At 47.1% G+C, this 25,269-nt stretch overlaps 1 protein-coding gene across 13 annotated transcripts in view; it reads right to left on the bottom strand.

Annotated features, from left to right (window-relative positions):
• DGKG (diacylglycerol kinase gamma) overlaps positions 1-25,269 on the bottom strand; it is a 213,484-nt gene that overhangs the window by 95,139 nt on the left and 93,076 nt on the right. For 9 of the 13 annotated variants that reach the window (XR_001899900.3, XR_002520454.2, XM_003894703.4 and 6 more), the window contains 7 exons: positions 24,818-24,910; positions 22,525-22,584; positions 18,970-19,049; positions 17,725-17,799; positions 15,135-15,220; positions 10,401-10,490; positions 9,068-9,228 (listed from right to left, as the gene is read on the bottom strand). Coding sequence is in view for 11 of the 13 variants with exons in the window: in XM_003894703.4 (XP_003894752.2) it covers positions 9,068-9,228; positions 10,401-10,490; positions 15,135-15,220; positions 17,725-17,799; positions 18,970-19,049; positions 22,525-22,584; positions 24,818-24,910 (645 nt within the window). In the remaining 2 variants the exon portion in view is untranslated. The remainder of the gene's footprint in view (positions 1-9,067; positions 9,229-10,400; positions 10,491-15,134; positions 15,221-17,724; positions 17,800-18,969; positions 19,050-22,524; positions 22,585-24,817; positions 24,911-25,269) is intronic. The other 4 variants (XM_021934587.2, XM_021934583.2, XM_021934584.2 and 1 more) reach the window with 3 other exon arrangements.

The raw sequence follows: 25,269 nt of genomic DNA, 5'->3' as shown, positions 1-25,269 counted from the left end.
AACCCTGGGACTCTATCGCATGGTGGGGCTCCAGGTCACATCCGCGGCACCAATAGAGGCTCAACACTGCCTCCAAGGGGATGAGCTAGCATCATCAATACTCTTACAGCCTGTGCCAGTAGACTCTGGAGTCCTTGCTATTTCACTCTAGCCCAGGCCCGCCGAGAACAGATAGTTCAGGGGTGAGTGGAGGGGAAAGCCTTTGCTCTTTGGGGAGACTGAGAGTCTGTGAGCACAGGACCCTGTGTCTGGGGCTGAGCATGAGTCTCTGGAAATGACTTTCCATAATAATTCTTTTTAAAATAGTTTTTACTTTGGAATATTTTGACTCACAGTAAGTTCCAAAAATAGCATGGAGTTCCTAGGTCCCTTTCACTCAGCTTCCCTCAATAATAACATTTTATATAACTATAGAATATTGTCAACACTAGAAACCTGACATTGGTAGATGCTATTAGATATTAAGTCCTAACCATCCACACCAATAGAAATAATTAGTGGCATTGGATAACATGCTTAATAGATAATAAAAGAAAACTAAACTCTGGCTTCTGCTTCTTGATCACTTCACTCGAAGGACTCTCTCCAAGACCAGTAAGAGTCATTACTACACCGTGTGGACACTGCCCTCCTATGAGCACATCCCTTTGCCACACTAGCGGCCCCCTGCACTCCAGCACTCACAGTTAGGAGGCTGTCATGACACTGTGCTCCTGGGCTCTCCATCCTTTGACCACAACTTCCTAACCCTGGGTTCTACCTGTGGCCCCCACTCCACACTGTGGCCATCTTGTGAGTTCTCGCAGCTGTTATCAGCATCTAAATGATGATAGCTTCAAAGTCTCAATCTCTAGAGCCAACCCTAAGCCTCAAACCTGAAACGGAACTCGTCTTTCCTCCTCAAACTCGATCTTCCACCCTTGACACCCAGCAGAAGAATGTGTAACACCCCTTCACTGCTCACGCCCCATGCTGGCACTTTGGGTGCAGGTGCTGGGTTTCAGAAATAAACAGGCTAATTGGACTGGAGATGGGGGGTGACACAGAAATCAGGGAGCTGACTAGATTTGTTTTGCAACGAAAAATATAGAAATCCATTTACTGGAATACATGGCTACAAGACACCAGAAATTCCATGCAGTGAATTTTCATCAAATGCATATTAATTCTGTTTCTTATATGAAAATTTCTGCCTGTGTGGTTTTTTAAAAATTTTAAAATTTTTTAATTTTTAATTTTTTTTTTTTTGAGATAGAGTTTCACTCTTGTCACCCAGGCTGGAGTGAGTGGCGCGATCTCGTCTCACTGCAACCTCTGCCTCCCAGGTTCAAGCAATTCTTCTGGCTCAGCCTCCCGAGTAGCTGGGATTGCAGGTGCCCACCACCACACCTAGCTAATTTTTGTATTTTTAGTAGAGGCAGGGCTTCGCCATGTTGGCCAGGCTGGTCTCGAACCTCAGGTGATCTTCCCTGCCTCAGCCTCCCAAAGTACTGGGACTATAAATGTGAGCCACTGCACCCAGCCTCTGTGTGTGTTTTTAAGCATCAAGAGGTATAGTTCTATGAAGAAGCTTTTCGAGCATGAACTCTGTGTGGTGAGGTGCACCAGGCACAGGAGTCCACCAGCCCACATCTGAAAGGTGGCAGGGCAAGAGGAGAAAGATGGGCTTATTTTGTGATTGGCAAACATTCTCTGCTAAAATGATGTTTTGAGAGTTTAAAATTTAAACTTTAGCTTTTTTTTTTTGAGATAGAGTCTCACTCTGTCGCCCAAGCTGGAGTTCAGTGGCACAATCTTGGCTCACTGCAAACTTCGCCTCTCGGGTTCAAGAGATTCTTCCGCCTCAGCCTCCTGAGTAGCTGGTATTACAGGCGCCTGTCACCATGTCTGGCTAATTTTTTTTGTATTTTTAGTAGAGACAGTGTTTCACCGCGTTGGCCAGGCTGGTCTCAAACTCCTGGCTTCAGGTGATCCACCCACCTTGGCCTCCCAAAGCGCTGAGATTACAGGCGTGAGCCACCAGGCCTGGCTGATTTATTTTTTAGTTTAAGATATATTAAGAGTTTAAGGTCTTGGAGAGGCATCCCCATGGGTGCACAGGTGAGATGTGCGGACCCCAGGGAGGCCTCTGTCCCCAAGGCCTGTCCATCCTGCACTGCTTCCCTGGGCAACAGCACTTCATGCTCCCAGACTGTGCCCACCTCCCACTCTCTCAGCAAATTTCAGTGAACACCCTCAATAAGATTCATATGACATTTGTCAAATACTTCTCTAAAATTCATGAAAATATTCCATCTACTTCTATTCCTTTGAAGCACTAATTTTCTTCTGTCAGGAAAAAAATGGAGGGGAGGGAAGAAAAAAGCAATCACATGTTGCCTGGCACAATTTGTACTTCACTATCCCCAACCCCCAATACTGCTGACTGACTCCCAGCTCTTTTATTCTCTGGGATACATGTACAGACCCCCTCCTTCCGTAGAGTTCTGGCTGTCCTCGGTTTTTCCATAACTAGGTTTTGCAAAGCTGCTTTTCACAAAGACCAGCCTTTAAAACATTATTAGTGAAGCACGTGGTCCCTAATTTGACAATGTAATCCCTTGGCAAATACACAAAGTAGCAAGGGAGAGTAGAGCAGCGCCTTTTCTAAGTCTTAAAAAGGCTATGACGGTAAAGACTCTGAACACGTTTCTCTACCTGGGGATTAAAAAGAGAGTCGAGATTCACTTTCACTCTCCGGAGCTTCTATGTCAGGCAATGACCTGAGCCTATTTACAATCAGTAGTGACTTCATTTAAATTTGGGAAACCAGGGCTACGATGGTTCAAACCCTTTCTTGGTTACTAAGGTATAAACCCTTTCTTGATGATAATTAAGGCAAAGCGAGACTTCTGTTCTGAAGGCGGGAGATGGGAGTTACAAATCCACGGAAGTGATGATAGCATTTCTCACAGCCTTGCTATCTGAGGTCTTTCTTTCAGGTGTGGAGTGAAGAGGAGATGGTGGAAGGTATGGACATAGGGCCTCTTTCCTGAACTACAACTCCAAGCACATGGGTGGACAAAGAAATCTGGGACCCTTCCAAGGACATGCAGCAGTCATTTGGACTCTGAGATATTGGAATGTCTAGGCCAGTACTATCCAATAGAAATATAGAGTAAGCTACATATGTAAATGTAACTTAACATTTTCTAGTAGCCACATAAAAAATTAAAAAAAAAAGAGATGAAGTTAATTTTAAAAAATTTTTTAAATTTTTTATTTTTTTGAGATGGAGTCTCACTCCACTGCCCAGGCTGGAGTGCAGTGGCATGATCTCAGCTCACTGCACGCTCTGCCTCCTGGGTTCAAGTGATTCTCCTGCCTCAGCCTCCCGAGTAGCTGGGATTACTGGCGCCCACCACCATGCCTGGCTAATTTTCGTACTTTTAGTACAGACGGGGTTTCACCACATTGGCAAGGCTGGTCTCAAACTCCTGACCTCAGGTGATCCACCCGCCTCAGCCTCCCAAAGTGCTGGGTTTACAGGTGTAAGTCACCATGCCCGGCCTGAAATTAATTTTAATAGTATATTTTCATTAACCCAATAAGCCCTGAATATTATCACATGGAATTAATAGAAACATTATTGAGACATTAAATTTTTTATATCACATTTTTGAAATGTACTGTGTATTTTATACTTACAGCTCACTTGACATCTTAATTAAGACAAGCCCCATTTCAAGCACGTCATACCACATGTGGCTGACGGCTGTTATATTGGATAACGCAGGTCTAAGTCACTTTGGCAATTTATGGAGATAAAAAGATGGAAAGGAGACCATAAGGCAGATTATTTGAATTTGGGTTGGTCTGAAAATTATGGGAGATTGGGGAATGGAAAAGGGTGTAGACCCTTGTCCGTGTCCCTCTGGGGAGTCCCACTGTATTAGTATCTTCATGGCTCTCACAGGTGACAAATAAGAACTTGGTGCCGGCAGAATCCATGAATCTCCAGGAAAAATTATGCCTTGTTGAGAAATTCCCTATGTGTAGGATGCTTATCATGGTGAGAAGCTTGTCTAGTGATAGCTAGGAATGATCTGCAAAGTGGAAAATGGTGTGTGGGTCAGTGCGACCACTGTGGCCTCTCCTTGGCCCCTGGGCTCCCCTAGCATCAGAAATAGATTTCACTGAATCAAGGGATTAGCTGTTCACCCGTCCTGTTAAGGCTCATGAAAGCAGAGCTTGTGAGGAGTTCAGAGTTACACATACCTTGGGAATTATTCTGTAGTCTCAAACTTCCTGTCACTGATACCTGGCCATCCTGACATTTTCTGCTAATCCAAAAATAAAGAACAGGGAGGAGCAGGCCAGAGAAGTCAGAGGAAGTGGCATCCTGAATGACTGTGTTTAAAATCCCCTGCCGGTAGATATTGTCGGTTAGAAGGACTGATAAGGCCAACTATCTTAGCTTCTCACTGTTGAGAATCTGATGTGTGGATGGGGCTCTCGAAGCAATGAGAGCACAGTCGCTCCTTGGAGAGGCCAGGAGACCCTGCCTTATTTATTGCCTTATCTATTAAGTGGGTTCTATTGGCGTCAACGGGTCCCAGTAAACTCATCAGAGAAAATTCTATCCATAGCACCCAGGGGCACTGTGTCAGGGGTCATTGTCATCATCTTTATAAATACAAAGCAACAGACATTTGATATCATAAGATATTCTAAGTCCTTCAAAAGAGGCAAAGACCTTGCAAGGCTCTCTTTGCCAATGGAGTCCACCTCTATTTGATCATCATAAGGAAGTAAAACTTCCTTGGTTTACACACCTACTTCTCTTACAAAGTTTGGGAAGTCAAATAGGGAGCAAGACCTTCTGCAAATGTCAGCCCCAGACTCTGTTAGGGTTGCGTGTTGGTTACTTGTTTTCTCAAGAATTTCTCTTTTCAACTTTTAAAGAGCGAGCATACAAACCCTGCAAACATTTTATTGAGAGAAAGCCAAGGGCACACCAATGAGATGAGAACAGCCCTGGTTTCTCATTCTTCTGCAATATAATATTAAACATGGATAAGCTAAAGGTGTATGAAAAAAATCAAGAGAAAGATATTGTGAAGTTGTTCACAATTGGAAAGATGAATAGATTGGGTTATTGTAAGTCAGCCCAGGGTAGGTAAATTATCTTGACCACTGAGAGTGATGGAGAATCTGTTTATATGCATTTCCTTGGGGACAATTAATTAGCCAGCCAGTAGGCCTTCCTTCCTTCTTACCTCCCTTCTTACCTCCCTTCTTACCTCCCTTCTTTCCTTCCTTCCTTCCTTCCTTCCTTCCTTCCTTCCTTCCTTCCTTCTTTCCTTCTTTCCTTCATTTTTTCCTACTTTTTTGCTAGAATAAATTAAAACCATGATTACTGAATAGTCTTGGCTCTTGGGTTTAGGGCTTGGCTATTTAGTTGAGGGAAGGCTGTCCATTCCTCTTCATGTGTTAATCCATTTGGTCAGCAGATACTAAGGAGGACCATCTTATTACAGGGCACTGTGTTGAGACAGGGAGGTGTCGGGAACCATGTTTTTGTCAGCCAGAGCAGGGTGTGTTATAAAGGGAAGAGGTGGGGCTGAAGCTTCTGCAGGCAGCTGCGCTGTAACCTGCTGTCTAGAAGTTCCCAGGCAGCTCTGCCAGTCTTGCTCCTCAGCTCTGGCTTCCAGCCCATTGCTTAGAGGGGCTAGTTCTCCCCTCCTTCCCTGCTTCCCTTTCCATTTATTTCAGTTTCGGCTTCCGTGCCAGTGAAGAGCCACTTCCTTTGACCATTCTCTGCTCTAGTAGGTTGTCTTCACTCCCTGAGAACTTGGTCAGGACCATCTGATTCAGAATGATCTCAAGGGCTTGTTAAAATGCCAGTTGCCGGACCTCACCCAGACCTACTGAGTTGGAATACGAATCAGCATCTGTTGCGGGGGTGGAATTTACATTTCTGATAAGAGGTGGTGGTGAGCCACCACAACTAAATTTTGAGATTCCCCTCTCTCAAACCATGTTACATTTGGCAACATGAAGATGGAGGGGGCTTCAAAGAGGCACAAAGCTCAGTGGTCCACAGCTCAGTTGGCTTTAGAGCTCAACTATTATGATTCCAAGCTCTGCCACTCACCAGCCTGAACTTGTTTCTGTACCTCTCTAAGCTATGGTTCCTTCTTACAAAACACAAATGGATAATGCCTGCATCCACTGGCAGGGAAACTATGTCTGGTGTGCAGTAGGTACTCAATAAATGTTAGCAAGTTGTGTTCTGGTTACTACAGGAAAAAGACATGAGGTTTTTAAAACTGTAATGATGGGAAACCCACGCTCCCAGAACCCCGGACCTGTCAGTCACATCTAATTTGCAGGAGCTGAAGGCTGCATATGTTCCTGCTGGGGGAAGTGGAGCCTCAGCAGCCGGTCCAAAAAGGAGAGGGGCCTTTGAGCAGCAAGAGGAGGGAGGGCATCTGCATGGGTCACTGGAGGGGCACCTGGAAGAGGTCTAGGGAAAGCTGCCCCTCAGCTGAGGCCGGGGATCCAGTGGGATGAATCAGATTGGGGCACTTGCTCCCAGTCCACCACCTCTACCCTCTCAGAACCTCATCATGGGCTCAGCAATGATTCCCTCTTCTGCTTTAGTAACAGAAAAAGAGCACTGGATTAGGAATCAGAAAATGAAGGCAAATCCCTTAATCTGAGTCTCTGTTTTCTTAACTCATAAAATAGAGATAATAACGCCCTTCAGAATATATCTGTGAATATGGTAAAATTTAAATCCTTCTGTAAATATAAGGTATTATTATTTTTAATCCTTTCTTCTCCCATGGTTCTCTATTTAGCCTTCTTATTAAAAAAGTAAAACCTAGGTTGGGCACGGTGGCTCACGCTTGTAATCCCAGCACTTTGGGAGGCTGAGGCAGGTGGATCGTTTGAGGTCAGGAGTTTGAGACCAGCCTGGCCAATATGGTGAAAACCCGTCTCTACTAAAAATACAAAAATTAGCTTGGTGTGGTGGTGCATGCTTTTATCCCCAACTCCTGAGGCAGTAGAATTGCTTGAACCCTAGAGGCAGAGGTTGCAGTGAGCTGAGATCGTGCCATTGCACTCCAGCCTGGGTGACAGAGTGAGACTTTTGTCTCAAAAACAAAACAAAACAAAACAAAACAAAACAAAACAACCTTTCACTTAAACTTGCTATCCCCTCAAGCCACCTATCATTTCTCCTTCTTTTTCCTTTTTAAAAAAATTAAAATACCAAAATTTCAAAAGAAACACAGCTAAGCAAGGTTGAGGAGTGCAGGTATCACAGAGTCTGGGGCAGAGAATTGGTCTGTTTCATACGCATGTGAAACTAGGCAGCACAACTCCAAAGACAGGGGAAGAGAGCGGAGAGAACCTGGCTCCAGAGCAAGGCACTGCCATGCGAGTCAAGGGTCCTGAAGCCTCATCTGTAGAGTGAGATGAGCGGGATAATGATACCTGCAGGACTACTGTGAGGACTGGACTATGTACAGCCTAGCACTGCAGAGAGCACACAGGTACTCAATAAATGCTAGTGTCTGTTCTTACTTATAAGTGGGAGCTGAACGATGAGAACACATGGACACAAGGGGGAAAACAACACACACTGGGGCCTGTGGGGATGTGGCGGGAGGGCGAGCATCAGGAAGAACAGCTAGTGGATGCTGGGCTTAGTACCCAGGTGATGGGATGATCTGTGCAACAAACCACCATGGCACACGTTTACCCACATAACAGACCTGCACATCCTGCACATGTACCCCTGAACTTAAAATAAAAGTTTAGGGAAAAAATTTGATAAATATTTGTTGAAAAAAAGAATAAATAGTTCAATAATTCTGTCTTTTTTTTTTTTTTTTTTGAGACAGAGTCTCGCTCTGTCACCCAGGCTGGAGTTCAATGGTATGATCTCAGCTCACTGCAACCTCCATCTTCCAGGTTCAAGCAGTTCTGCCTCAGCCTCCCAAGTAGCTGGGATTACAGGCACCCACCACCACACTTAGCTAATTTTTGTATGTTTAGTAGAGATAGGGTTTCACCATGTTGGCCAGGCTGGTCTTGAACTCCTGGCCTCAGGTGATCTGCCCGCCTCAGCCTCCCAAAGTGTTGGGATTGCAGGTGTGAGCCACTGCACCTGGCCAATTCTGTCATTCTTGGAGAAAGTAAATTTCTTTGTTGCACCCCCACCCCCTCCCAACCCCCAGCTTCATTTATAGAAATGATTGATCTCTCCCCTCCCGTTCCCATCCTGTTCACAGCAGCCTGGGAAGCAGTTCCCACCCCAATCCTCTTTGGACCAGAAGCTGAGCTACACTAGATGTGCTGGGGCTAGTGGATGAAAAAGGAACAGAGTGCTGTCTTTGCATTGTGGGAGTGTATGTGTGTGCATGGGGGTAGGGGGTACCATATAAGTACATTAAACCAATTCCTTCAATCTAATGCAGAGTGTGCATGAATGGGGTGAGCATAAGGGCTGTGGGAGCATCAAGGAGGCTCATAACTTTCAGCCTAAGGGGTCAGTTGGGAGGAGACGCCCCTAGAGGTTTATGAAGCACATGGAGGGAGTGGAATGGGTTGAGAGAAGAGAGAATAGGAGAGAAGGATATCTGAGTGCTAAGCCAGCCAAGGCAGCTTGGGACCACAAGGTCCTCCTTTGAGGATCAGAATTCCCAGTTCCTGAAGCTCATGTGAGAGTTTCCTACCAACCTTTTCCCCTGGTTATTTCTTGGTGTTGCTTTTCTATGACTGCTACAAATTACAGAAGGAGTAAATATGTCTTTTGAAAAATTTTCAGTCTTTTCCTGTGTTAGTTAAAATGACGGAGGAAAGAACTTCCTCCCTAAACAAGAGACGGGGAATAAAGCGGGGTACAATCAGGGTGTCCACACTCAGGCCAAGTTTCAGAATGCCTGGACCCAAGTCAGGGCTGCGGGGCAGGTAAGACAGGTAGACACTAGGGACCCAGAGGTGATAGCAGAAGGCTGGAACCCTTCCTGGGCATTTCTCTTCCATGCAGAAAGGTGATCCTTGACCAACTCACCACACCAATGGAGAAATAGTTGTTCATGATGCTGTATGGGACCTGGTCCCCGTTTTCCACTTCCTCTCTGGGGATGACTTCCAGATGCCAGCGGTCCAGCATCACCAAGGGGCTCTGCTCAATGTCCTTCAGGATTTTTGTCAAGCTGCCCCCTTCATAACCTGTGGAGGACAGCACTGCATTTGCCACCACAGCAGAAAGGCAGTGCTCTTGCTAATGCACAGGTAGTTGTCAGGGGAGGTAAGCCCAGGGCATCTGTGACTAGGGGACTCCCCACTGTGTCTGTGGGCTGGAGACGCTAATGTTCCCTGAACCACATAGAAGGGGAGGACAATTGAAAATACTAAGATGCTGGGGGCAGGGCAGGGAGTGGGTGCTGGCTAAAGGTTGCAGGCTTGTGTAGCTGAAGCAAACCCTGGAGAAGCGGTGGGCTGGATGGCTGGGAGTCTCTGCATGGGAGAACAGCAGATGTCATGTAGGAGACTGTGTCATGTAGGAGATGGACAGTGTGGCAGGCAGAATTTTAAGATGGCCCCTAGGCCTGGGTCCTGCTTGCTCTGACACTGCCCACCAAGCATGGCCGATCATTGAACACTGACCGTTGCACTGCCTGGTCTTGACTCATTCTCTGAATTATCAGCCATCTGGAGTTCCCACCCTTTTCCTGGCTGGCAGCCTGATCTGTCTGCTCCATGTGTTGAGCTGAACTTCTCCACTTTCTGGCGCATGCCCAACTCCATGGGGGCTACTGCAGTTTGCAAAGTTCTCTGCCCCTTGCCTTATAAACTGGTCACCACTCTGTGTTTCCTCTTAGGGAAATTTCAAAATGAAGGCCAATGGCCATGGGGCTTAGGATAATCTGAATGCTTCTAGTGACGCTAAGTAACTGGAGATGGAGCATTTTGGTCCTCAGTTTTAGTCCTTATTCAGAAGATCAGCCATTTGTGGGAGAAGGAATTTCACACAGGAAACATCTAAGTGAGCATCTTCTCGGATGGGACTCTGGGGATGGGACACATGAGACTTTGTCTTTACTCTAGAGTTGATTGCTTTCTACTGGGGAAAGCAGGCTCTAAGTTGACGGTTTCAGGATGATATTAAACATGGGGGTGAGGGAGCAAAAACTCCCAGAGCCCCGAAGAGGGGCTTTTCTTCTAGATTCAGCATGGGATGGAGGGCAGAGAAAGGGTCATGGGCTTGACATGACTACAGAGTTGAGTATTACACTGCGGAATGTGATCCACAAAAGGGTAAGTTCAGCTTGGCTCTGTAGAGCATCTCTGTCAACAGGAACACCTGTTCCCAGGGTAGCACCACTAGCATGCAAACTCACCTCCTCCCCAGCGGAGACAGCGGGCAAGGTCATTTCCTGTTCCAAGAGGCAGGACAGCCACTGGTGGATGCTTTGCAAAGTTGGCCTTATCTGCAAGACACACAGAGGAACAGAGGACCATATGCCATGGGACTATAGAATGTTTAAGTTGTCTTTTTATTCCCGATCTGATGCTTGAACCCCTCCATAGCATTCTTTGTTTGAATACCACCCTGATGGGAAACACACTACTTCCTAAAGCCATCTATCCCATCTGCAGCATGTTAACCACCACTAATTGAGTTAAATCTGTCCATTTGTGTTTTATATTCAGCTAAATCTGTATCCCTGCAACTTGCACATGTTTATTCAAATTTCATCCTAAATCTGTCCTTTGGGGTGGCAGCATACACCCCAAAACATTAAGTTGCATGTTTTTAATCCTTAATGATAATCAGCACTTACTCCATTTATTCCTCAGCCTAACCTTGCAAGGTATTATCCTCCTTCAAGTAGCTGAAGAAACTGAGACTGAGAGAGGGAAAGTAGTCTACAACCATCCTACCCTGAACACGCTCAATCTCATCTGATTGCAGGAGCTAGGCTTGGTCAATACTTCAATGGGAGAGAGGGAAAGTAATTCCAGAGCCAGGATCCAAGCCCAGATCTCTATGGCTCTGAGTCCATTCCCCTCCTCTCTTCAGGGGATAGGCAGGTACACAGATTAGTAAAACAGGTGGGGCTGGGACACTAGGGAATAGTGGGACATTGGACAAGCTGAAGATGCTCACCTTCAACTTTTCACCATTCGAGTTTAAAAGTTAAAACTAACATTAGCTAAACAAACAAAACCTCCAGGTGTTATTTGGCCCCTACACCAGTTTCTCACTTCCACACCTCTCAGGATTGCAATGACACAGATTCCTAATCATTCCTCTTCTGATAGTTGTGAAGGACATCAGATAGAACCACCAGAGAAAGCATAACAGTACATGTTTTCATCTGGTCTCAGATCTACCGTGGCACATTGTCTAGGCTGGGAGAGCTCAAGGGGGCACAGGTGTCCATCAGTTTTGGGGTTGGGTGGGTATTTCCATGAGACCTCAGCACTCATGGTGCCCCTGGATGTGAGCAATGTGATTGTGGGGTTGGGAGAGATGCAGGAATCAGCAGAGGAGGCTCAAGCTAGGGCTGCCCTGGCAAACTGGAGCTTGTAGGTCCTCCAGGTTGTCTGACCTATGTCAGAAATGGCTGAGTACAGGCGAGACCCAGGACTGAGATGGCCACTGGAAGGCTTGAGATAGAGAGCAGAGCAATGCAATGGCCTCTCTCATTGTCCTCAGAACATGTGATTGGAGCACCGCCTCCCTGCCTTTGCATAGCCTGCTCCCTTTGCCTAGAAGGCTCTTGTTTCCTGTGTCTGCCCCTTCTTCTGTGTCCCCACCTTGGCAGGTCAGCTGTCCTTATGGTGTTGAGGCTAGAAACCTGTATGCCACCCTGGGTTTTTCCTTTTCCCCCCACACATCCATTCACATATCACATTCTATGTGCTGTCTCCTTAACGGATCTCCAAGAAATCTCTTCTTTCTATCCCCATGGTGATGCCTGAATGCAGGTATGATTCCTTCCCACTGGTATCGCTGCAACAGCCTCCTCTTGGCTCTCTCCGCCTCCAGTTCCACCCTCCTAGTGTGTCGCCCATGCTTTCACCAAGAAGGGCAGTCCACGAACCACAGTCTCTTGAATTGGCTCACTGCCTTCACTTATGGGATGGGGCTGTGTGGATCCTCATGGCCCCATAGCCTGCCACAGTAGGCCCAGGAACCAGGCTCTGCCTTTCTCCCTAGCCTCACCCTTCTGCACATCCTGCCTCCCACACAACATGTCAACCATTCTCAAGTGTTTTCACTTCCTTAAAGCACAAAGCTGTCTGTGGCTCAGCTCAGAAGCTGCCTTTGGGAGGCCCTCCCTAGTTGCCCCAGCCTGGACCTGGTGCCTCGTCAGAATATTTCCTTAGCACCAGAAATGATCTCATTGTACTCTCTTGTAATTATTTCCTTGTTTGTTCCCTGAATGTATTGTAACCTCTCCGAGGGAGGCTGGGTCTTGTTCTCACAGCATCTTCACACATATCGGCTGAAGTCTGCTATACGCAGATGCAGTGTTAGGTGCTTCAGCTCTGAGAGTGGGCGAAAAAGCCGTGGCTCAGGTTCTCATGGTGCTTACTTACTGTCCAGTGGGACAGACAGATATTAAAGAGGAATCCATGGAGACAATGCATCATTTCACATTCACGTTGGAAAAGAGAGGAGCACTGTCCTATAAGAAGGTGGCTGAGGCTGGTGGGTGTGTCAGGGGAGGCTCCCCTGAGGAAGCCACATGTCAGCTGAGATCTGAAGTGGAAGCTGACTGAGTGAAGGCTGGGGCAGCACTGCAAACAGGGTGGCCAACTTGTGCGAAGGCCCTGAGGTACAAGGGAGACTGGAACGCCCAAGGGTCTGAGTCCAGATGGAGAGGGATGGAGGTAGAAATAAGGCTGGAAGGGTGTGCAGCAGCTGGGTCACCCAGGGCCTTGTAGATTACTTCAAGGGTTTTGTCTTTATTCTAAGAATAATGGAAGCCACTGGTGTGCTTTACGCACACCATGCACCCAGTGACATGCAGGAAAGATTGCTATGGGTGTAGGGAGAGAACAGATCAGAGAGGGGACCATGGAGGGACACTGGAGAGCACTGAACAAGTGCTTAAATGAGAGTGAACGGATGAGTATCTTACACAGTTATCCCTTTTACTTCTGCTTTTTTTCTCTTTGGGTCACTAACCTGTGAAAAAAACTAATGTTTCTTCCTCCTTCTGTGATCTTCTTTCTGTTTTGAGCAGCTTTTATCACCTGGGTCCTCTGCGGATGAATTGCATAAAGCTCTCCGCCAAAGCCTACTTTCTCCTTCATGGTGGGGAGGGAGCTGTGTGAGTAGTCCAGTACCGCAGCCATCCACCCTCTGCAGATCAGCTTTTCCTTCCTTGGCTCCCAGAGGACTCCTCCCTCCTCCCACAAACAGCTCCAGAGCCCAAGGTGACAGGAGAGCGTGGGTGGCTGCTTGGCAGGGCTGTGTCCATGGCAACCAAAGTGCCCGGGGGAGTGGCGGGCGGCAGGTGTACAGTCCTGCAGCCTTCTCACCCAGCTAGGTGGTCTACTTACAACCCCTGGAGGCACAGCTTTCTCTGCCCTGGTCACGGTCTAGTCCTGGCTTATCCTTGACTCCCCTCTTCCTCTCATCTCCCATATCCAGTCTGTCAGCAAATTGTATTGCCTTTACCTTCTAAAGATATCCAGAAGCTGGCCCCTTCTCACCACCCCTCTGTTTCTACTGTGGTCCAAGCCCTGGACATCTCTCTCTTAGATTGCTGCAGTGGCCTACTAACCGATCTCCCCACTTCTGCCCTCTTCTCTTAATCTGTCATGTTCTTCCTTTGCTAAAAACCATCCAATGTCATGGGACCCTCCCAGTATAAAAGCCATATTCCATAGAATGCCCTATATGTCCTAGTCACCTGGTCCCTCATCACCTCTGCTTCATCCTCTGTAGCTTTTCTTGAATCCACTCTGCTCTGGCCATGCTGACCTGCCTCCAGCAGCCAGGCCTGCTCCCACTTCAGGGCCTTCGTCTTTGCTGTTCCTTCTGCCTGGACTGCCCTTCCTCAGGTATCCATGTGGCTCACCGCTCCTCCAGATCTCCACACAAATGTTGTCTTCTCTGTGAGGTGTTAGATTGCCGCCTTGAGCTCCTTGTGCCTCTTCCCTGCTGTATTTTAAACACCTCCTGACATACTATGTCTCACTTATTTAGTTGTTCATTGCCTGTCTCTTTTCTCTACATGGTACGCTCCATAAAAGCGGAGTTTTTGTCTCTTCATTCCCTGCTGTATCTCCAGTGCCTTGGGGAGAGCTTGAGCCATCGTGGGGCACAGGCGGCATTTGTGGAACGAAGAATGGAAAGCCCAGGGCTCATCGCTCAGGGCCCAGTCTCCGACTTTGATGACTGTCCTCCCCAGTGCTCCCCCCCAGCTGCTTTCTTATACCTATATTACACTTTGCAGTGTTTGTCTGGGTTCTCTAGGGTTAGATCTTGACTCTGCTTCCATCCCAAAATTTCAGTCAGTTTCCATCACTTACTGGGGCTGATGTGTCCGAGGACCCACAGATCCAGGTAGAGCTGGGTAGAACTCAGGCTACCAGCCTTCCAGCCTGGGCCTTGCTATCTAAGTGTACTGTAGAGGACACAGCTCAGTGTGGTCCTTCTTTGCTTGCACTGATCTGCACTTTGCAGATGCACTTTCTGGACTCAGGCTCCGGCTGTTCATCTCAAGGTGATTTGTCCCAGGCTATGATCTATGCTTAGTTCTCTTGCCTTTACCCACCCCAAAGGATCTGCCCAGAATTCCACTCCTGTCCTCCCACCACCCAGATCTGACCTGTCCTGCCACTGCCCAAACACCAGCCATGACAGATCTGCTTTATAGGGAAGGCCTGAAACTAAACTGTTACCTCTGTATCGGAGGGAATCATTTCACTGTCTTATTTCTTAATTTTATTTTTTTCCACCCAAAGCAAATATTTAGTCAAGTCTTGGTCCAGGGGAAGATACAAGGATGAACAGACATGGCTCCATGTCCCTTCCTTTTTTATTGCCTTCTGCCGATTGTAAATATGCTTACTATAAATAAGCAGCAAAGGCCCTCTCAGCCCATGCTTACCAATGCAATCCAAAATCCAGCCAACTGTCCCATCTCCACCACAGGCCAAAACACGGAAGTCTGGAGTATCATGGAAAAAATTCAACCTGGGAAGAAGAAAGGCCAAAATGGACTTGTTACTAGGTTGCGGTTGACATCGATACACGTTGAGTCAGAGTCTCCCCTGTTCCCCAGGAGTAGGTTAAGACCTCAGTTCCTTTTGCGGTTGAAAGGGTCACTCAATGTTCTGAGACCAGAAGTTACTATGCAGTGCCTTGAACATGGAGCCAAGGCCAAGGGGCCCATTCTTGTACAAGGAGAATCTGAATCAACATTCAACACAAATGGAAAATGGTTTTCTAGAAATTCTCTACTAGTTATGCCGAGGAGTCCAGAGTTTGTGCATTTTGGCATCAATACAAATAGCCTCCAGTGTTTTCACTCCTCTCGGGCTCTCCCGCCTACTCTGTCCTGACATCCGCCCTGGTAAGCGAGATGCACTGAATTTGCTGGATCTTCACTTCACTCTCCTGCGGGCCACAGTGAGTGGAGTGATGCCCTTCTCTTCTCCGGAGCCTTAACCCTGGAGAGCAGGGTGCTCAGCCTGGGGTCCATGAACCTCCAAGTGTTCTGTGGATTGGATTCAGAGGGCCATGAACTTGGAGGAGAAAATATTACATTCTTATTTTCCCTAAGCTCAAACTGAAATTAGTAGTATTTCCTTCAATTCAGCATGTAGGCAACAAACCACAGCGGTCTGAACGATAGCCATGACTTTGTCAACAGTCAAAATCACAGGCATGTTCGTGTTTCATCACGGTTGTGGCAGATGTCTCATAGCACCGTCATGCTTACCACTGCTCGGAATTTATGGTAGTTATTAGACCCGCGTCTGGGTCTTCCTATTTAATGTGTTGGTGAAGCTCCTATATTCTCATATCACTAATTTGTTTTACTGTTTTGATAACTATTTTTTGATATGGTTTCCCTGGTTACCTTTTATTATTTCATTTTATGCATTAAGAAATATTCTAAGAGGGTGTCTGTATGCTTCACCAGACTGCCAAAGGGGTTCCTGGCACAAAAAAGTTAAGAACCTCTGCTTTAGAACAAATGTGACCTGCGGACACCTTGGGGGTGGGACTTGGGAAGCCGAAGGTCAGTATTTCCAATCTGCCCTGCCTGGTGGTCTGAGAAGAGCCCCGGAGCTTTCAGTCACTGATGCATGTGTAGGCAAATTAACATTCCTTCTCTTCCACTTCTCTTGCAGAACTCTGCTCTCCAACAGGAAGTGAATTCTGGACAGAGGCTCCCTCCAGCTAGGCAACCTGTCTGATTACAGAGTGACAGGCGCATGAGAGACCCTCAGGGCGCATCAGCCCTGGAAGCAGCCACTTGGCTCGACATTTCAGATGAAAACAATTTAGAATACATGAGGTTAAGCTGGAGGACGGTCTGCAAGTTTTGGCAGTGGGCTGGTAAAGGTGTCTGTGGGGGGCTGCTCTGTCACAAGGCTGTGCTGTTCAGCAGTGATGGCAATCATGGTGACTGTGAGGGCAACTACAGTGGTATACAGAGGTGGGCTCTGTTCTGAAATTAGTTTTACAGGCAAATCATGGCAGGAGTACTGAATCTGTACTTACATTTTCTTTCTCTTTTTAACTGGGCCTTGTACTACCGCTGCCACAAATAATAGCTTTGGTGTCAGCCGACCAAAAACAGGGTCAAATTCTCTTTTCAGAGTCCTTACTCCAACCTCTCTGAGGGGTCTTGCTGAACCCGGAATAGAAATCCCTGTTGGAGGTTGGGCAAAGTGGCTGTGTGCTGGGCAAGCCCAGCCCAGAGTATGCAGACAGCCCCGGGTCCAGGGCCGGCCAGCAGAGGGCTCTCGAGCACTGGCCCGGACTGGGAGGAAGCCCAGGCTTTACCTGCCTTCTAGCCCAGGTGTTGGAGGGGCGGCATCACAGGTACCTGCAGCTCACCATTAGCCATGGACACAGGGACCACGCCTCCCACCGGGCCTCTTTTCAACCCCATGCTAACAAGCAGAGAATAACCAATGAGTAAGTGGCAGGAGGAGCAAAACAACCTCAAAATCGAATGATTTAGAAAACAAAAGTGATTCCATTGAACAAGTAATTGTCTTGATCCTAAAATGCCCCCACAGTGGAACACCAAGGCAGAGCTCTGAGTCACTGTCTAGAATTCCAAACTGCTGACTGACAATGATAAGCAAACTTTCTCTTCTCTGATGATTCAGTATGAAGACACCAGCTAACAGAGCCTTGCAAATAAGTTAAAATAATTTACCAGCCTGTTCCTCCTGTCAATCAAATGAAAGGTGTGTGCGGTTATCCCCTCTTATAAAATCAACAACTTTTTCTAGGACAAGCTACAGGAGGCCACTTCTCAAACAGAGTTAGCCTTCCTGGGCATCCCGAATATCTCCAGGAGTCAGAGTAGGACGTGAGAAAAAGCAGAGACAGCGTGTAAAATGGCAGGAAGGGACAAGTTGAGAGACGAAAGATAAAAAAGGTGACAAAAGAAGCATCTTCATTGGAGATTAAAAGGGAGGGGGAGAAATAAGAGGTAAAGATTGTGATCTCCATACCCTGGAGTAGGCCCCCCATTGTCCAGGTTGAAAACTTGTTTGGGGTTGAGCAGATAGTGGAATTTCCGAAGAATTCTATGGAAAAAAAAAAAAGAAGAGGAGGGAGAAAGGGAGACAGAGAAGGAATATGTCATCGTGAGAAGTCACATTAGGGCAAACACCTCTGGAGCCCACCAGTGGCAGGGATGAGGGTTCATCCTCATCCCTGGAGGGGAAGGCACTGCCTGCTGACCCTGGAGTCCAGGCTCCACCTGGCATCCCCGTATTATCAGCCCCGGTTCAAGGCTGCACTACCAACCTAGCTCCTAAGCCCAGAAGCATCACTCCTTACAAAGAGAACAGGGCAGAGAAACCCAGAGAACAGAACTTTCATTCTAAAGCTTTGTCCTCCACAGAGACCTTTCCCCAAATGTTCTGTATGGTCTAGGCAGTGTGATTCTGCCCTCTGCAGACTATACAAAAGCATCACAGGACCCCCCTCCTCCCCAGGGAGAGGCCCCCTGCAGTCCTGGGATCAGGAGGAAATGCAGGAGGTGGCATTGGGCAGGGGGCGGCTGAGAGGCCCTGACTGCACTCAGGCCTGCTTTCCTGGCTCCAGCTTGGAGTCAGGTCAGTTCAGGAGGGGTGTCCTGCCCCTTGGACGAGGATGGGGGTCCTCATAGTTCTTGCTTTAACTCTACTAATTATTATTTTTTAACCTGGATTCCAGATCATGGTGCCCTCTGTTAATGATCCTGGAATTGGGAGACAGAGCTGCTTTAACCATTCTCTCTGTCCTCCTGTGCTGTTTAGCAGTTTCTAGCCACCACTGAACTGGGCATTTTAGCAAATTGATGAGGTGGATGCCCTGGCTTCTCATGGGTGGTGGTAGCACAGGAGGCCCTAATCAATGTGACCCCCATCATCTCTTAAATCAAGAGATCTGAGAGGCTAGAAAGGCACAGGCATCTCAGAGCGTGGTCTAACCCTGGTGGTCTTAATAATGGCTTACGTGGCAGGCTGTGGGCTAATCGCCATGTCTATTCTCACCTGTGAGAGAAGGACTGATAATTATCTCCATTTTACAGAGGGAGAAATCGAGGCCTGGGGACTTTAAGTCACTTGGGCCAGGTCATAAAGTGGCAGGTGGCAGTGTTGGGATTTGAGTCTGCTTGTCTCCACAGCCTGCTGTGTTACTGCCAAGGGGAGGAAGGGCCTGAGTCGTGTTGCCCTAGTTGCTCCACTTTGAAACAGAAGAGAACGTACCTTTCTCCTTGTCTCCCTCCACTCTTGGGGTTCACCAAGACCAGCAGGGGGTGCGTACCCGGGGTGGGGATGATCTTATACTTGAAAGGTAAAAGAAAAAGAAATTAGCTCTGCTTCATCCAATAGGGGGGTGAAATGAGAGTTGAAGCCAAGACAGCTTCGGAGAGGCAGATGAGAAGCAGGCGGGCAGGCGGTCAGGTGTTTGTCCACTGGCTGAATTTTCTGAGGGGCTAAGTAGCTAAGTGTCTCCAGTTTGAATGGTCTTTAAGCAGTGTTAACGGAAATGAGGGTTTGAGGTCGGGATCAGCGATGGGACAATGGTGCTGTAGCTTCAAATCATTCAACAGTGATGTGGTCTTGTACCTACAGCACAAGAGTAAATTTTGTGGGGGACACAGCTGAATATGATCTTAGGAAGCACGGCTGTCTGATCGTACACGTAAGCGAAATAGCACTCATGGAGTGAGCCACCGCTTCCACCCTGGCGCCTTCCAAATGCTGATTTCCGGCCCCAGTTTCCTCCTGAACCCTGGTCCCACATTTCTCACTGGCCAGTGGGTACCGTCGACTGGACATCTCACCATCAGCACAAGCTCAACGTGCCTCATACATGACACGTCTTCTCTCCCTGTGAAACTCGGTCTTTCTCCTGGTTCCCTGTTTCTGTTATTCATTCATCTATCCAAGGAAGGTGTTGTCCTGTCAACTTTTCCCAGAAATGTCCCTTTACCTCTGGCTGCCACAGCCCCATGCTGCTTTGTGCCTTTCTCACCCTAGGTAAGTCCTGCATGCCATTCCCACACAGTTCCTTCCCAGGACACCAGGTCAGCCATGCCACTCTTGCTCAAAAACTGGTAATGACATCTCATTATTAAAGGAGGATTTGGATTTTGTGGATAAAATGTAAATCTCCTAACCTGGTGTTAAAGGCCTTTTCAGTCTAGCCCTATTCTACTGCTATCTCCTAGTTCCTGCTAACCCTCAGCTGCAGGTGCAGCCAAGTCCTGCTCTTGCTCCTCTAGTAAGTCTAGAGTATGTCTCTTGCATTCCCACCCATGGGTCTGCTCATGCTTGTTTCTTCTCCCATTCCACGACCTGAAATGCCTACTTCCTTGTTTGCAAACTCTTAAAAAAAAAAAAACAAACTTCTGGCTGAGCATGACCACTCATGCCTACAATCCCAGCACTTTGGGAGGCCGAGGCGGGTGGATCACAAGGTCATGAGTTTGAGACTAGCCTGGCCAACATGATGAAACCCCATCTCTACTAAAAATACAAAAATTAGCCGGGCATGGTGGCGTGCGCCTGTAATCCCAGCTACTCGGGAGGCTGAGGCAGGAGAATCACTTGAACTTGGGAGGTGGAGGTTACAGTGAGCCGAGATCTCGCCACTGCGCTCCAGCCTGGGCGATAGAGCAAGACTCCGTATTGGAAAAGAAAAGAAAAGAAAAAAAAAGAAAAGAAAAGAAAAGAAGAAAAGACAAGACAAGACAAGACTACCACCACCACCAACAAAAACCTTCTTATCCTCAGGGCTCAATTCAAGAGACATCTCTTATATGAAGTTTCTCTTGATCATTGCAACTAAAATGATTGCACTTAAAACATGTACTATTGGCCGGGCACGGTGACTCACACCTGTAATCCTAGCACTTTGGGAGGCCAAGGCAGGCAGATCACCTGAGGTCAGGAGTTCGAGACCAGCCTGGTCGATATGGTGAAACCCCATCTCTACTAAAAATAAAAAAATTAGTCGGGCGTAGTGGCGTATGCCTGTAATCCCAGCTACACGGGAGGCTGAGGCAGGAGAATCGCTTGAACCCGGGAGGCAAAGGTTGCAGTGAGCCGAGATCACACCATTGCATTCCAGCCTGGGAGACAAGAGCAAAACCCCATCTCAAAAAACAAACAAGCAAGCAAGCAAACAAACAAACCATGTACTATCTTCTGGAGTTTCTTTTGTTGTTCATTTGTATTTTTTTTTAACTTTCTTAGACAAATGACTCAAAACATCAACTGGATTAAAATGCATTGGGAGCAGAGTGGGGTGTGTGTAACCCTATTACCAAGGATTGTATAGCACCAGACACAAGAGTGTGTACTCAGCAAATACTTGTGGGTTCAGTGGAAGGATACACCAATGTGGATGTGCAGCTCTCCTCCATATTCAATATCTAATGCCTGCTTTTCCAGATCTCAAGCTAAAAGTCCAGCAAACACAGTGCCATGTTGTTTGAAAAGGATAATAGCATTCCCAATGATCTAAAAAATTTGTCTCACCTGCCCAGGGTGACTATGTGATGCCCAGAAGCATCTTGGAGGCTAAGGAATAATCCCTCACCTCTGGAGATGACATTCAATGTATTTAACAGCCAACCCTACAGCATGGACTCTGTCCCATCATAATAGATGCAGCACATCCTGCTGGCTGCCTGCCCTAAGCAACTGGCATACACGTATCGGGTGTGGATGTGTGTGTGCCTGTGTCTGTTTCCCACCTTTCTGCCCTTCTAGGTTTCTAGAGCTTTCTCACATATTAAGATTCTCCCCTCATTCTGCCTTATGTTTCACTTTTCTTTTTTTTCTTTTGAGGCAGAATCTCCCTCTGTTGCCCAGGCTGGAGTGAAGTGGCACAATCTTGGCTCACTGCAAGCTCCACCTCCCAGGTTCAAGCGATTCTCCTACCTCAGCCTCGAGAGTAGCTGGGATTACAGGCGCCTCCCACCACGCCCAGCTAATTTTTGTTTTTTTAGTAGAGACGGGGTTCCATCATGTTGGCCAGGCTGGTCTCGAACTTCTGACCTTAGGCAATTTGCACACCTCAGCATCCCAAAGGGCTGGGATGACAGGCATGAGCCACCGTGCCTGGCCTGTTTTACTTTTCACAACACGTGAATCTGTATGTTCTCATTTAATCTTACAGCGCCTCTGGGAGGTGGGCAGGGCAGGGATTACTGTGTCCCCTTTGAGTGGAGGAAACTTAAGGCTCAGAGGCAGAGCAGGAGGCCCCGGTTTTCTATTTCCTTTTCTAGTACTCTTTGTTCCTCACCAGACTGCCTTCCCTGCATTCCTTGGAACTCTGTGGAAGGCACAAAAAATGTTCATTGGTGAACCCAAGTAAAAAAATGAGTTCTTAAGTATACATTTAAGGATTAAGAAGAACTTTTAGATCTGGTTAGCTTCATTTTGGCAGATCATGTTCTGGAGACAACTTGGCAATCCTGGAAAACCCATTGTCTATTTTTAGGCCACATCTTTGTTATTATTTAGGACATCTGCATATTAAAGTTTTATGTAACTTGTTCCTAAAATAGTAATAAAGCCCAATAAGACCAGCAATGGGATCAGCCAACCTTTCCTCTCACCACTTGCTGACAGTGTGGCTGTCAAAGGTAACTCCAGAGGCCAGAAAAAAATGCCCTCCTGGGTGGTATAACTGGTCAGACGAGAAGGCAAGTGATGAGATGCTTTTCTATAGCACCTGAACCCCGTCCTGCCCGCCACAGCCCTGGAACAACTTAGAAAGTGCAATTGGATTTAGAGCTCATGAGGTACCTGCATGACAAGTTCACCCTTGGCGGATACGCAGCCATCAGACTTCCCACCTGGCCTGTCCTGTGAGAAGAAAGGAAAGACAAGCATCTTTTGGAAAAAGAAGACTAATACAAAGAGAGAGATCAGATGAAAAACAAATGGCTGATATGAAGAGATCAGAAAGCTAGTGTAGTATGGAGACAAGTTTTTCAACATAGGGCTTCTGGCCTAAATAAAGAAATGTACCCTATGACTTTTTCTAGGATTCTCCAAGCCTCCAGTGATGACATCACTGGCTGACTTTACCTTTGAGGCAAGGGACATAATGGGGAGCACTGAAATTGGCAGAATTCCACTTAGTTGATTTAGAAGCTTGAGCTCTGAGAAGCAAATTCTTAGACTTGGCCTTGTTTTCCTTCTTTCCTTCTTTCCTTCCTCCCTTCCTTACTTCCTCCCTCCCTCCCTGCCTCTCTCTCTCTTTCTTTCCTTCTTTCTTTCTTGACGGAGTCTCGCTCTGTCACCAGGCTGGAGTGCAGTGGTGTGACCTTGGCTCACCGCAAGCTCCGCCTCCTGGGTTCAAGTGATTCTCCTGTCTCAGCCTCCTGAGTACCTGGGACTACAGGCCTGTGCCACCACGTCCAGCTAATTTTCTTGTATTTTTAGTAGAGACGGGGTTTCACCATGTTGGCCAGGATGGTCTCAATCTCTTGACCTCGTGATCTGCCCCCTCGGCCTCCCAAAGTGCTGGGATTACAGGTGTGAGTCACCGCGCCCGGCCATAGGCTTGGCTTTTCTGCTGAGCACTATCTAATGATATGATGTTGTCATTTTTCTTGGTTTTGTTTATCTTGTTTATTTTTCTAATGTTTATTTTATTAAGATTTTCTCACATATAGTAAAATGCTCAAATCTAAATTGTACGACTTGATGAATTTTGTATATGGGGATGGCCTTGTAACTACTACCTCTTCAAGCATAACCCTGTTGTGACTCCTGATACCATATGGGTTTTGCCTGGCTTTTGAATTTAATATAATGGATTCATAGAGCATATCTTTTTCTGAGTCTAGCTTCTTTGGTTCAGCATTATATTTTTGAGACTCTCCATGTTTTTACTCTATGCATAGTTTGTTCTTTCCCATTACAATGTAGTTTCCCATTCTATGAATGCCAGATGCCGATATGCCTCAATTTATTCATCTATTCTCCTGTTAATGGTCATTTACTTGTTTCCAGTTTTTAACTGTCATGAATAAAGTTGCTATGAGCATTCTTGTGCATGTCTTTTGGTGGAATAAATGCTTGGGTTTTCCAGGTAGAGGTGGCTCACTGCAACCTCTACCTCCTGGGATCAAGCGAGTCTCCTGCCTCAGCCACCCCAGTAGCTGGGATTTAAGGTGCTCACCACCACGCCTGGCTAATTTTTGTATTTTTAGTAGAGATGGTGTTTCACCATGTTGGCCAGGCTGGTCTTGAACTCCTGACCTCAGGTGATCCGCCCGCCTCAGCCTCCCAAAGTGCTGGGATTACAGGCATGAGCCACTATGGTTGGCCTTTTTAATGAGGAGAAGTAGCTGGTCAAGTTCAGAGTGAGATGTGAGGAATGAGTGGGACTTGCAACATTTTTAAGATGGGAAGATGCCATGGTTAAGTGTTGGTGTTTGTTGGAAGAGGAGTCTTCAACACAGGTGACAAAGTGTCAGGTGGGGGTAAAGGAGCTTAATTTTGCTGCTTTCATTTCCAAATTGGCTGAGACATTCAAGTGGAAACTCAGGAGGTAGAGGGAGATAGGGTTTGGACGTGGCAGGGAGATTGGCAGAGATGAGGGTGGTTGGGAGCCTGGCCATGCATAGGTGGTGTGTGCTGTGCTCTGCCTGCAAGAGGCTTAGAACAAATGTGCTTTCCTTGACAGGTCATTTCAGGGCATTCAGGATGGCCAGCAATTGGAAACAGTTTGGTCAGAGAAGTTTTCTCTCAAAATCTGATCTGTGCAGCGCTGACCTCTTTCAAGCACATGCTGAAAGCACAAACCCAACAGAGAGGAGCAGAAAAGATTAACGACTAGGCACTAGCTAAAAACCCAGGTGATAAAATAATCTGCACAACAAACTCCCGCGACACGTGTTTGCCTGTGTAACAAACCATCCCATGTACCCTCTAACCTAAAATAATAGTAAAAAAAGAAAGAAAAGAAAACACAAACCCAAAGAGTTGTCAGCGAAGCCCTGTGAGGGATGTGAATGTCTGAAAGCTGCCTGCATCTGAAACCAGAACGCAGAGAAGCTAGAGCCCTCGCCAGGGCAGGAGCACTCACCCGGGTGATGGGGCATATGGAGGTGGGCAGCAAGATGTGGTCTCTGAGTTCCCCACCGTCACACAACGTTGCTAATTCACATTTGCGGTGAAACTGAGAGGAGAAATGAAAAAAATGAAAAAGAGAGTGAGCGAAAGTGAGCAAAGAAACATCAAACATGGAGGTTTTGGGGAGAGGTGAGCTGTCTAGTGCTCCCCCAAATCCTGATGCACTGCTGACTTTGACAGTATTGCCGTGTGTGTGTGTGTGTGTGTGTGTGTGCGTGCGCGCGCGTGTGTGTGTGGTTAAGAGTGCAAAGTCAGCTGTGGGCAGAACAAGGAGGCCAAGAGCTGCTCATGGCTACTGAAGCAACAGGATCATGAGCCGGCCTGTGACCCTTCAGTGTGGCACCCCGTGTTGATTCCAGAGCCCCCTTGGATATGTGCTCTCCAGGTCCCGAGACTCTGGGAGAA

This window comes from Papio anubis, chromosome 2, assembly GCF_008728515.1.
Source record: "Papio anubis isolate 15944 chromosome 2, Panubis1.0, whole genome shotgun sequence".
Taxonomy (NCBI): domain Eukaryota; kingdom Metazoa; phylum Chordata; class Mammalia; order Primates; family Cercopithecidae; genus Papio; species Papio anubis.
Note: the sequence above shows the minus strand (reverse complement) of the source record. Positions and strands in the feature narration are given on the sequence as shown.